The sequence below is a fragment of the Pectinophora gossypiella genome, chromosome 12 (assembly GCF_024362695.1).
Source record: "Pectinophora gossypiella chromosome 12, ilPecGoss1.1, whole genome shotgun sequence".
NCBI classification, from domain to species: Eukaryota; Metazoa; Arthropoda; class Insecta; order Lepidoptera; family Gelechiidae; genus Pectinophora; species Pectinophora gossypiella.
Window position 1 is genome coordinate 804,591 of NC_065415.1, and position 13,939 is coordinate 818,529.

At 41.1% G+C, this 13,939-nt stretch overlaps 1 protein-coding gene across 5 annotated transcripts in view; it reads right to left on the minus strand.

The window, feature by feature from the left end:
* The window catches only part of LOC126371446 (liprin-alpha-1), a 237,211-nt gene that overhangs the window by 5,746 nt on the left and 217,526 nt on the right, over positions 1 to 13,939 (minus strand). For 4 of the 5 annotated variants that reach the window (XM_050016742.1, XM_050016740.1, XM_050016744.1 and 1 more), the window contains 8 exons: positions 10,594 to 10,754; positions 10,024 to 10,068; positions 8,611 to 8,803; positions 8,196 to 8,323; positions 6,733 to 6,935; positions 4,782 to 4,940; positions 2,941 to 3,055; positions 309 to 465 (listed from right to left, as the gene is read on the minus strand). In XM_050016742.1, the coding sequence (XP_049872699.1) occupies positions 309 to 465; positions 2,941 to 3,055; positions 4,782 to 4,940; positions 6,733 to 6,935; positions 8,196 to 8,323; positions 8,611 to 8,803; positions 10,024 to 10,068; positions 10,594 to 10,754 (1,161 nt within the window). The remainder of the gene's footprint in view (positions 1 to 308; positions 466 to 2,940; positions 3,056 to 4,781; positions 4,941 to 6,732; positions 6,936 to 8,195; positions 8,324 to 8,610; positions 8,804 to 10,023; positions 10,069 to 10,593; positions 10,755 to 13,939) is intronic. The other variant, XM_050016741.1, reaches the window with a different exon arrangement.

A 13,939-nucleotide genomic window follows, 5' to 3' on the forward strand; every position in this document is an offset into this window, starting at 1 on the left:
GCCTACCTAAAAAGACGTATAATGTGTCGTACGAGCTGGTGGGATATTTGGTCTCTTCTATCTTCTTCTATCGTGTGGATTGTGAGGTGAATTACCAACCTCATCAACCCTGGTGTCAGGGTTATTACTGAGCCGCCATAGGCCCCTGACATGACTCATGTAACGACTACGTACTAACATCAGTAAGTAATAACCGGGACCAACGGCTTAACGTGCCTGCCTTCCTTAGGCTTTTTACTTTTTAGACAATCAGGTGATCAGCCTGTAATGTCCTAACCAAACTAGGGACCACAAAGTGATTTGGTCACCTTGAGGTTGATGGAGACGAGCCAGCGCTGCAGCCGCTCGTTGGTCCACACCAGCACGTCCCGGTTGGCGTGGTCGGCGGCGCGGCGCCGCTCCTCCAGCGCCCGCACCGAGTACCCCACGCGCTTCAGGCACGCCACGCCGAAGTGTAATGATGTTCTGTTGACATCAGAGTAATAAAGCATTATTGAAAAAAATATAAACGCATTAGTGCCTTATAGTATTATTATACTAGCTCTAAAATTAGTGTCGTCCTTCACTAATAATATGTGCATAAAAGAGATGGAGCTAGTTTTATTCCTATCAAATTAAATTTAAATTAAATTAAATTCAATCTTCTTTTTACTTTTTATTTATTTTTAATTTTATTTTATTTCATCATTAGCCCATTACGTCCCCACTGCTGGGGCACGGGCCTTTCCTATGGATGGATAGGGAGATCGGGCCTTAAACCATCACGCGGGCCCAATGCGGATTGATGGTTATTAACGACTGCTAATGCAGCCGGGACCAACGGCTTAACGTGCCTTCCGAAGCACGGAGGAGCTCGGGATGAAAACTTTTTTTTTGTGGTCACCCATCCTATGACCGGCCTTTGCGAAAGTTGCTTAACTTCAACAATCGCAGACCGAGCGCGTTTACCGCTGCGCCACCGAGCTCCTCTATTTATTTTATTTTATTTATTTTAATTAAATTCAAATTAAAGTAGCATGGAAAATGCTGCACCGACAAGAGCGTGGCTCTTAAATTGATGAGGATGATGAAATTGAATTTAAATTGATGGCTATCCGAATCGACACCGATATGGTGTTATAACTCCCGGCAAACTTCTTGAGCATCGAGTGTCGTAGTGGGGGAAAGTTCGCGCACGTACACTTCCGTGCAAATAAAATGAACTTTTGATTATTTTCTTAATTTCATTAAAAAAACAATTATTATATTATTTAAATATGTAAATAAAATTAAACTTATATTATGAATCATTTTTTTTTACTCGACCTGGGTCGGCATTTTCTCCTTTCTCCCGCCCCGAGACCCTCAGGGAAAAGGTAGATCGGAGTCCCTCTCTATAAACATGGTGTTTCCTAAAACTTTTGTAAGTATGATTGTTGTGTGAATGGCGGCCTGTTTCTGCATTACGTGTACGTTTATATCTGCATCTAGTTGGCGGTAATATCTATGTAAACTTTTGGCTACTACTCCAGTCGCTCCTATAACTATCGGTATTATTGGGTAGGTGTTTTCCAGAGTCGGGTTATTTCTTTTTGCAGTAGATGATATTTGCTCAGTTTCTCTATTTCTTTTGCTCCTATATTATAGTCTGATGGTATGGTTATGTCTATCAAATATGTTTTATTCTCTATTTTATTTATGTATATTATGTCAGGTCTATTGTGCGGTACTGAAACATCTGTTTGCACTGGCATCTCCCACATTATCTTGGCAGTATCATTTTCTTTCACATGTGGTTGAGTAAGGTACTCCTTCCACCACATGTTAGATGCTTCAAAGTTGTGCTTTTTTAATAGTGTCCAGTAAACATATTGCACTATATTGTTGTGTCTTTTGGTATAGTAAGTACCGGCAAGCTTCTCACATCCTGAGACAATATGCTGTGCGGTCTCGTCCTTTGTCAGGCAAAGCCGGCACTTACCATCCACGGACCTTTTCAGCACATCTCTTTCATGTTGCCTAGTGATAATTGCTTGATCTTGTAGTGCAAACACAGAAGCTTCTAATGCGGGAGATACTGACTGTTTCTTGAGCCAGCGGAATGAGAGCTCACTATCTATATGTTCTTTGTCTAATACTGATTTATAAAATTGACCGTGCAACGGTTTATTAAATAAATTAAATAAATAAATTAAACTTATATTATTATAGTTTATTAAAACTTATATTATATTATTATATTTAATAAAAAAACTAATCGTCAGGTAAGTATGATATTCCTTCCATGAGGTTGAAATCAGCAATACCAGAGATAGTGCTAGATTTTGGATCTGTAGACATAGACCTCGTGCTAGTAACTAATTCTTAAACTTAAACAAATGAGCAATAACAAAAAAAACTAACAAAAGAGCAATAACAAAAACGTGACAGTTTCACTGCACGCAAGTGTATTCGGGAGTCAAAGGGACGAAGACAGAGTGCGCGGGGGAAGTATCGACTGATCTACCAATAGCCGGTCGATGCGGGACTCACCCGCCCCCGCGCCCCGTACCGCACTACCAAAGAGATCTAAAATTCGGTTGTGCGCAGTCAAGGGCGATGCTCAAGAAGTTTGCCGGAACCTATAATAGGCTAGTATCCAACAAGTCAAATCAGTTACTTTTTACTAAACGTGAAAGCCAAAGCACGAAATTCCTATAGAATTTGTATGAAAAAGCACACTATGACGTCACAGACAAACGTGATAAAATGACAGACTTATTATTAATTTTTTTTTTGATTACAATTCATAAATAAGTCAAATATAAAAAAGAAAATGTTTTTCGTTACTTTTAGATCTGTCTTTATTTAGTAATTAGAATTTCTCTTAGTATGCGGAAACTAGACTACTTCTGGCCAAGTAGTTAATGCTATTTAAAAAAAAAAGGATCTAGAAGAAAAAATGTTGTTAATTTGTTATACCTGTGGAAGCTGTCGACCATTTTGAGCTGCGTGCGCAGGTCCCGCTTGGTGAGATGCTCGAGCATGCGCGCGTCTACCAGGCACTCCATGAACGTCGTGCGATACTGTGGCAGGCCTGTGATAAATAAAAAAAGTGTTTTTCTTCTTTGTACATACGTATGATGTTATTTATCTGTACTTTATTGAAATAAAAACGATGGTTGGTGTTGTATAGAAAAAAAAGTTGGTTGTCGGAAATGTTTAATTAAGATTTTGAGTATTTACTGCGCCGCAATGTAAACTTACGTGCAATGTTGTTGTACATTGATGAATTTTTAATAGTTTGTCATTTTTATTTTAAATCTGGGTTCTATGCAGTTAAAAGCACAATATGGTACAGAAAATCTTTCCACTCTCCACCTGTGGCTGAGCTAGGTTTACCTCACCCCCGTCGAACATAGTTTAGTTTTCAATGGTACGGGCGTCAGACGTCACACACACAGATGCACGTGTACGGTAACGTCAATACGGTGTCTGTTTAAAACCAGGGTATAAGAAAACCAAGTATGCTCAATCCTATTACAAGCCGCCATTGCTATCTCTTTATTATATTGGTATCTCCAATATTTCAAGGACGTGAATTTTATTATTGAAAATTAATTGAATTATTGACTAATGCATTTAATAGAGGAGCTCGGTGGCGCAACGGTCAACGCGCTCGGCCGGTCATAGGATGGGTGACCACAAAAAAAAAAAAAGTTTTCATCTCGAACTCCTCCGTGCTTCGGAAGGCACGTTAAGCCGTTGGTCCCGGCTGCATTAGCAGTCGTTAATAACCACCAATCCGCACTGTGCCCGCGTGATGGTTTAAGGCCCGATCTCCCTATCCATCCATAGGGAAGACCCGTGCCCCAGCAGTGGGGACGTTAATGGGTTGACGATGATGATGATGTATTTAATTACTATTACTTGTCACATATAAGTATAAAAAATATTAAAACTGTAACTCTTTTACTAAAAGTTCAAAATTTATTTGCAATGTATATATAAACATTGGTCGTGGGTAATTTATTTTTTACGAAATGGCAACCCAGGGCGGGATGACATCACCTGGGCTAACCTTGAAGTGTTAGATGTCACTTTTGAGCATACCTGGGGGGTTAAAATGGCCACATCGAAGCAATTCATCTAAGAAAGCAATATTGCGATTTGACATTTGTTTGCATTGCGCACTTACTTTTATATGCGCTGGTTTTCTTATACCATGTGTAAAAAGAGCAGCTCATCACCTTTCTTGCAATGAAAATGTTATCATTGGTGACAGTTCGAGCAACCACCGAACTAATTTTGATTTGGTTTGACAGGACTAAAATTAGCTCTATCCCTTTCTTGCACTTATTGTAAGTGCAGGACGGCACTCATTTGGGAGCTGTCGAACTGAATTTGGGTTGGGTTTGTGTGCACCCGAATGGGCACCAATGTATTTTATTTTATTTCGTGTAATTTCATTTTTATTAATAATATTAATTTTAATTGATTTTATATATACGTAATTTAATTTTAATTTATCTAATCTAATCTGATGTACTTATACTTATAATTATGGATATTAATCTGAAATAAATAATTTGACATACATACATAAACTCACGCCCGTAATCCCAAATGGGGTGGCCAGAGCCACAAGTAATCAAAAACAACTTGCAGCCACTGTTGATACGAAGTCCTAAGATGGATATGATGAACCTTATGGTGATAAGGGATCAGCCTATCGCCCATAACATAAATAATTTGAATTGAATGAAAAAGTGGTTGTTTGTATGAAATGTCCGGGATGTGACCGTGTATATATAGTTAGTTACCTAGTGAGGGCAGCCACACATTCCCGATCCACTCGTGGTTCATGTCCCCGAAGGCGAGCGCGGCGCAGGCGGTGCCGCGCGGCGCCGATGGTGACGTCAGCGACACCATCTCCTGTATCGCCAACCGCAGCTTGAGCCGATGCAGCGGGTTGCTTATACCTGAAAACGTTACATTTACAAGTTTAAACGATTGACTGTGGGGGGGGGGGTCAAAAGACCACATCGAAGTAATGCAGCCAAAAAAGCAACATTGCATTTTGACATTTGCGCATTTAAAAGTAAGTGCGCAATGCAATCAAATGTCAAATAGCAATATTGCATTCTTAAATGAATTGCTTCGATGTGGCCATTTTAACCCCTTAGTACTCATCATCATCTCGTGTTCACAGGGTCCGCTTACCTAACCTGAGGATTTGACAGATTCAGTACAGAAGTCTGACTTTACAAAACGTGAAGGGAAAACCAGCCCAATACAGGTTAGGGGTCACACACCTCCGAAAATGATGTTGGTATCAATATTGCTTCTCTTTATTTAGATCAGAATAATAATGGGTGGATGATGTAATTACGTCTCGGTATAATAAAAAGGGTCATCTTTTTTTTTTTTTTGACGTGACTTATTGTAGATTTGCCGCAGATGGCATTAACTACTTGGCCGGACAAATGGGGAGCGCTGAAGGCTCTCACCCGGTACAACGTTTAAGACAACAGGCCTGAGGGTGCCCAGTTGGGCGCGAACCTCGGCTCAGGGCGTCGTCTGAGAGGAAAAATATTTGAAAGAATTAATCGACCCTAGTGGGTCAATAGCGATAAGCGCTGAATAAGGGAAATCGTCGACCACGCCGGCGGGGTCGGTATAGGGGACCTAAAAGGGTCATCATTTATACCCAAAAACAAAGATAAAAGATGCATATGAAATTAGAAGGTTAACCGAAAATCTGTACACCGCCATCTATATTCTTTTTGAGGAAAGTAGCCTGGAAAGTCCCTCGTGGAGATCAATTTTCTGGTGGTTCCCTCACTATGACTTTAAAGTCGTAAGCCCGAAGGTTCTTTTAACTCGAGTTATGGAGAGGCACGACAAGAAGAAGAATGTTCTTTTGAAATCCAAACCACCGGAAGTCTCGGTCTTACGAGGATACAACACAATACAATACAAATACACTTTGTTGCACCAAAATAAAAAGACATAATTACAAAAAGAAAGCAAATGGCGATCGCTTTAAGGAATAAGGTGCTTAAAGCGATTTCTTCCAGACAACCTGTACGGGCCGCAGTTTACAGCTCGTACACCTTAAAGTTAGTTGAAGTTGTAAGTAGTTAAAGTCGAATGCACGAAAGTTAAGTTTAAAGGAAACACACGAATTGTCACCTTAAAGGTTTATTGCACACTAATTATATTACATTATGAACCGCATGGAGCGGTCGAAAGTAGGTTGCGGCGTCCGCATAAAGTATGTTCGGTATTAGACCGTACTGAGGAGGTCGGTGGCGCAGCGGTAAACGCGCTCGGTCTGCGATTGTTGAAGTTAAGCAACTTTCGCAGAGGCCGGTCATAGGATGGGTGACCACAAAAAAAAAAAAAAAAAACCTCTCGAGCTCCTCCGTGCTTCGGAAGGCACGTTAAGCCGTTGGTCCCGGCTGCATTAGCAGTCGTTAATAACTACCAATCCGCACTGGGCCCGCGTGGTGGTTTAAGGCCCGATCTCCCTATCCATCCATAGGGAAGGCCCGTGCCCCAGCAGTGGGGACGTTAATGGGCTGATGATGATGATTAGACCGTACACAACCATAAGGTGAGGAAAAATGTAAAAAAAATTGAAAGATTGCGGGTACAGACTATAAGACCAACTTACCAATAAATACATGGAAATAAATATATAACATACTTACAAATATATATCATAACCTAACATAGGATATGTGACGTTTGTCGGCCACTGGTACGCACCGATCTCCCGCTGGATCTCCTGGTCGGAGAGCGCGGACATGATGGCGCCGGACTTGACGTTGGCGCGGCAGGCGGCCACGTACCAGGCCGGCATGCCCACCCACAGCTCCAGCCACGCCACCACGGTGGGCCCGTTCCACAGCGCGAACGGCGTGCCTGCGCGCATCGCCTCGCCCAGCAGCTCGTGCCTGTAGTCGCGGTCTCTGTCGGACGAGGGAAACTTGTCACCTTCTACTCTTAGGACTTTTTTTTTTACTTATTGTCGATTTGCCGCAGATCGCATTAACTACTTGGCCGGACAAATGGGGAGCGCTGAAGGCTCTCACCCTGAAGTGTTTGGTGTCGCGAGCTGATTGGTTGCCTCTATGGCTAGAGTAATCGGGTCGTCGGGATCGTATATTACGTCCTTCGGACGCCGATACTTTTCAGCACTGTCCCTAAGCGGAATGTATTCGGAAGCCGCAACTACCAGGGGATTTGGGTAGTGCGGAGCAAAATCAAAAAAAGTTTTGAAGCATTAGCTTTTGCCTAATGGCTCAATGATTTGAGCCATTGGGCAATGGTTGGCAGACCTGTCTCTTAGGACTCAAAACAATACATCGAGATTGTATGGTTTCGACCCACACAGTGTTTACCTACGTCACCCATGACCTACTTTTAGGCTGCGTGAATGTTCCACGTACTTAGTACCCAATTTGTAATTATATATTCAATAAAACGGCATTTGCAATTTTACCAATCATATCCGACATGACCTAAAGCAAACAACATAGATATACCAGAGGCCTGATAGATATACAAATGCCGTTTAATTGAATATATAATAAATTGAATCTTCAATGTAACAACTTAACGTGGATACGTATCTTGTTGTAGGCTGAAACACCTGGTTATCCGATAAAGAAAAATTAGTGTTTCGAAAGGTACGTTAACCCGTTGGTCTCGCTAGTCCAAATGCGTGACGACCTCCTTGGTCCAGCAGTGAAGCGTTGGGCTCCGAAATCCAACCTGCAATGTCCTGGCCTCAAAGGACAGTCCCACAGAGTAACATGGACAAGGGACATGTTACACGTGTCCCCAACGGGAATCGAACCCAGGATGAAGTCTTTGGTGAGAGTGTAGGACGCGAAGGTGGTGTGTCCTGAGGATGGTAGTAAATGGAATTCCGTGGTCCCTGCCTACCCCAACGAGAAATAAGCGTGATACGGCCTCCGTGGTCCAGTGGTTGAGCGTTGGGCTTACGATCCGGAGGCCCCGGGTTCGAACCTCGGTGGGGACTTATCACAAAAAATCACTTTGTGATCCCTAGTTTGGTTAGGACATTACAGGTTGATCACCTGATGTCCGAAAGCAAAGAAAGTAACCCTGACACCAGGGTTGATGGGGTTGGTAATCCACCTCACAACCCACACGATAGAAGAAGTGTGATCATACGTATGTTTACGTGATGGCAGTATACTAACTTGCTCTTGGAGCGGGCGTAGTCCTGGTGTGGGTGGTGGGGCTCGTGGGGCGGCGTGGTGTCGTCCGCCAGCGAGGACAGCCCCAGGGACGAGGCTGACGACACCGAGCGGCCCTGCCCTTGCTGCAGCTGGGGGAAGTTCAAATATCTTTATTCCGTAGGCAACAAAGGTACACTTTGAATCTTCATCGTTTACATAACGAACGTCTCATCTGTCTAAAACTACAACAGCTTCCCACAATCTGTATAGCCGGGGAAAAGAAGCTGCAAGAAAAACCTCGGCAGAAGCCATTAGACGTTCGTTTTTTACACAATTCAGTAATCAGGCTCCCTAATATCAGCTCCTAATATTGTGTTTTAGATGAATTGCTTCAAAGTTGCCCTGCTTAACTCCCCTGAACACCGCACATACTCACCGGTAACCCACCCTTCTCCTTCTTGCTAAACAGGCGTCCGAGGGAGCTCTTAATTCCTCGTTTCTTCTGTTGGTGCATGGAAGCTATGGACACAGCTGACGCCGCCGCTGCCACGCCGCGAGGGAGCCCTGGCGACGCGCCGCCACTCCACGTTGATCCTGATGCCAGGCCGCCCAGGGACTCTTGGCTTGAGCTACAATACATCGTTTAATGTTTACGCGGTTAACATAATTAAAACATAATAATGGTGCTGTATATCTGGCCACTTAAAAGTCTCGTATGGCAATAATTAACGCGCAACACGTGACGCTCAACATGTACGGCAACGTCGCACAACAGCGCGCAACGTTGCCAGCTGAAGCGCAACATGTCACCCGGCTTGTTGTTTGTTTAGAGAGCATCATCAATTGTTGTGAAGTGGACAGGTGATGATTAACAACAGACAACGTCGTTAATCAAAAGTTCCGCGCTAACTGTCAACACGTTGGGCAAGTGGAAACGCGACTTTAGAGTAACGTTACCTCTGGAAATTGTAAAAAAGTTTTTAGCATCTACAACAAGGGCTAACTTTGGATTGGACTTATTATATAGAAATTATGTATTACGTATATGTACAATTAAACTTAGCAATTGGTGTAACTAACTGTAGTTACTAGAATTCAATTTATTCACGCAATATGACGTGTATTTAGGGAAAAGGTTTTTTTATCTTTTTTTACAACGTACGAATATTTTTGACAGGTAAACACAATCTTTTATTTACTAGCTTTTACTTTTTTTAAGGTATTTTAGCAATAATGGAATTACTGAGGATTCTTAGCTTATATTGAAGGGAAGTCTACAAGGGGCACACGTAATTAATATTAAATAAAAGAACATACCATGTAAACATCAATGACGAAATGAGGGTATTCGCAAATAAACCAAAATCCTTAGTAATTCCATTTTATTAAATGCATGTTTGTGTGAAGAATTTTATAAAAGCTCTAAGTAAAAATATTTGTGAATATTATTTTTGTCGTATAATAAAATCTATTAAATTTAAATACACGTACATTTAAAAAAGTTTACGGAACGAAATCGCAGTTTTTTATTATTTTAATATATTTTCTATTTTGCCTGTATTACGACTGGCCAATTCTGTTCTATAAACTTTTTTACATATTTTAAAACTAATATTCGGTCAAACAATAAAAACATCAAATATAACTCGCAGACTTGACCAAATTCGGGTGATGAAAAAGGTAACTGTCCACAATCTTGTACAAATTGGACTTTAAGCAAAGTCTATGAGGCATATAATTGAACAGTGTATCTGGGCAATCGCACCATACGTTTGCTAGGTTCATTTCGGAGTAGATTGGTCTAGAAATAGGTCTAGATTTAGATCTTAGGCCAGAAATAGATGAACACCTGTGTATTGGGATCCGGGCGAGGCTTCCAGACATGACGGAACTCCTTGGCGGCATGAAGGGAATAATGGGATACAATTAATTGATACTGCAAACTAATATAACTCAGTATTTTAGAAGTAAAATATTTTTATCTCAGAGTCGGTCTCGAGCCATAAAATAAAACAGTTATACATATAAATCCGTTCCTGGAAAAGCAACATCACGTAGCGCCGAAAAGCTATTTCGAAAAAAGCCATTTAAAGTCCTTTATTTCGTTTTTTGTAAATTGTTTTTTCATGTTCTATATCTACATATGTTTTGGCGCTTACGTAATTTTGCCTTAAAGTGATGATATTATACATCCCACTGCTAAGTACGAGTTTCCGTTTATGATCAAGAGGAGTACCTATGGAACATACTCCACCATGCTCTTCACAGCTCGTTGGTGGTAAAACACCCAGGAGACCTGCATTTATTCCGCTTGATATTAACTTAGAATCAACCACTCTTCGGTGCACCCCTCTTTGCGTAGCGTCGGGAGTTAAAACTATTCAGCGGGGATACAATACGGGCGAGCGGGGATACATACGAGTCGTAGGGCGCGGGGTAGTGCGTGCGCAGGCGGTCGCGCTCGGCGTGCAGCGCGCGCGCCGCGCGCTCCAGCCGCAGCGAGCGCGCCGTGAGCGGGGACTCCGCGCCCTCGCCGCCCGACCCGCTGCCCGCGCCGCCGCCCTCCTCGCACAGCTGCAGCTGTTCACATACATATTATTTTAACTTAGCTTATTGTATGCATATTTGACATATTGGAAACATAAAGGATCGGGAGAAGTGGAAGAAAGGGAGAGGGGTCTTTGCCTTTCAGTGGAATTATGTAAGCTAGAAATAATAACTGCTTATGTTGTAGGCAAACGTCTTATTGGTGCTGACTACACACCACACAATCTATCTCTTTTAAGTTATACCTATCACTTTCTTATCCGCCAAAAAGTGACGGGTAATCGACAGGCATGCAATTTATATAACTAACGTCAATTTTAGGCAGAAACAAAATAGTATTTAATCGAAATGCTTCTATTATATAGTACAAGTAATTAATAACTATACTACAGAGAAAATCTAGGTTTTGGTTAAAATAAGTACATTTAAATATATTTGTATAATACATTAACCATTCTAAATATGTATAAAAATATATCAACGTTAATTGGTTCTATACCACTATATACATTGAATAGTAGCAATATAGACTACATAATAAGTATCTTCATAATAAATAGTCTTATAAATATAAATCCTTATAAATATAGGCGTTTAAGGAAATACAGTTGCTTATGGAAATATAAGCGTGGAGGGAAACACTGATGCTTATAAATATAGCTTTCTATCTAAATACAGGCGTGTAGGGAATCACAGATGCTTATTATATCCAATTGACGCGGGTAAGGAAATACATATGCTTATAAATACAGTTGCTTATATAAATTGAGGCGTGTAAGCAAACACGTATGCTTATAAAAACAGTGGCTTATATAAAATATAAAGCTGCGTTTCCACTTAGCAACAAATTGGCGCGTGACATTTTGCACAACATGTTGAAAGTTAGAGCGGAACTTTTGTTTAACAACGTTGTCTTTCTACGCATCTAATACACGTACATCGTCGACAACATGTCATCAGGGGAACTAGTGTTGTTGCGCGTCATGTGTCCACTCGTCAACAATTGACGCTCAACTAACGATGCCCTCTAAAAAAACAACAAGCGGCGTGACATGTTGCGCTTCAGCTGGCAACGTCACGCGCTATTGTGCGACGTTGCCGTACATGTTGAGCGTCACGTGTTGCGCGTTATTTGTTGCCTAGTGGATACGAGGCTTAAGCGTTTAAGGACATACAGTTGTTTATAAATAGTGGCGTCGAACGTCACACAATAGCTTGTAAATATTAGATGTATTAACACAGTGCTTCTAATCCTAACAGAAAGTTATTAACAAACGAACTATATATATATATATATATACCTAATGTACATGCCTAATACATACACAGTGAGTAATATTTACGCATTATAATTCAATAGCTAAGTTAGATATAGACTGAAATACTAGATAACGCAACATCGTCATCAACACACCGAGAGCAACAAAACAATTTGCAGTTACGCCTAGCAACGAGTTTTTGTACTGGTTGGGAGAAGCTGTGCAGTAGTTTTAGGCGGATGAGACGTTCGCCAAAAAGTATATGATATATATAAAAATTGACGATTCAAAGTGTAACTATGTTACCAAATGATTAAAGATATGTTTGAGATTCAACATATGTTGTATCGTATAGTCACCAGCCCAATCGTCCATATATAATCCACCACGATGACGATTTTATGAGCTACCCGAAGTGTTAAGCAACAAAATTTAAGAACGCTGCTTCCCGAACTTTTAAGACTGAATGGAACACCTTTAGACCTAGAATTATGGCACGGAATATCCAATAAACTGCTCAATAAAGTACATAAATAAAATTCGTTTATTTTTATTCGTTTCTGTGACAAACAGCTGTAGCAGTCCAGCATAGTAGCGTTGCGTTAGCTATTAATTCTCTATCTGTGTACGTTAAATACAGGCGTGTTGGTGCACAGCTGCTTATATAGATAAAGGCGCATAGACATCAGCAGACATGCACCGACCTGGCTGGACGGCAGCGAGTCGCAGGCGGGCGCGGCCGGCGCGCGGAACTGATGTGCCGGCGACATTGCGGCCGGGGCCTAGCGCACACCACCAAACCAACTTATAGTACCATAGTCAACATCATCACCTCCCTAGCATTATCCCATTTTCCACGGGGCCACTTACCTAACCTGAAGATTTGACAGGTCCCGTTTTTTACAGAAGCCGCGAAGGGAAAACCAGCCCAATACAGGTTGGGTCTCCGAAAATAGTACCATAGTATCCATTACAAATAATGACATTCAAAAGCTGCATCTTGAAGTCTCATAACATATTATGACTCAAATCTAATTTATGCCCTGATTAAAATTAGTGGGTATTAGGTTTGAACCACATCTGACAGCACCTCATAGCACTTTTTATATTACTCAGAACCGTAATTTGCTATAACGCTATCGCCTAGTGGATACTGCCGCGGTCGCTCTCTCTCGCTCTAGCAAATTATGGTTCTGAGTAACAGAAAAGGATAGAAGTACGAGAAAGTGCGATGAGTTGCAAATGTAGTTTGAACCTAAAGCAGGTTCAGACAAACAAAAGTTCTCAATGCAGGCTCACAATTGGTTTACTAGGGTGGTCAAAATAGCCACATCAAAGCAATTCATCTAATTGTTTGCATTGCGCACTTAGTTTTGTATGCGCAAATGTCAAATTGCAATATTGTTTTTTTAGATGAATTGCTTCGATGTGGCCATTTTAACCCCCCCCAGTATGTAAGTAAAATAAAAAAATTGCGTCGACCGTAGCGTTGAGCGGCATGTCCCGCGGTAAATTCAAACATATAACGATGTACAAGAGCATTCACGTAGGCACTTTGTCGCGCGATGTAAGCCACCCACAGCTTAAACGTACACGGGACGTTATCTTTTTAACTGTTTCTGATTTTTAAGGGTGTTGGGACCCTTGCTATATTATTTTCGGCGATAATAGATTCGGTGATCATCATTCGGTGACCGAAATTTTTTTTTTGTCATACAGAAACTAGGCTAAATGAGCTCTACACCTTTTTGCTTAAAGGTCTAGAGAACCTACAAACAATAAACAATATTATAAACCCTTCCTATTTTCTTTAGGTTTACTCTGGGTTGAAGCTATTGACAACTTCCTATTCAAATGTTCTTTTTATTACTTATTATTAGAATCTACATATAAAAAAAGTTTTGTAAAAGGATTATTTACGTTTATTTGTAACATAAAATACAGAAACTTAGAAAATAC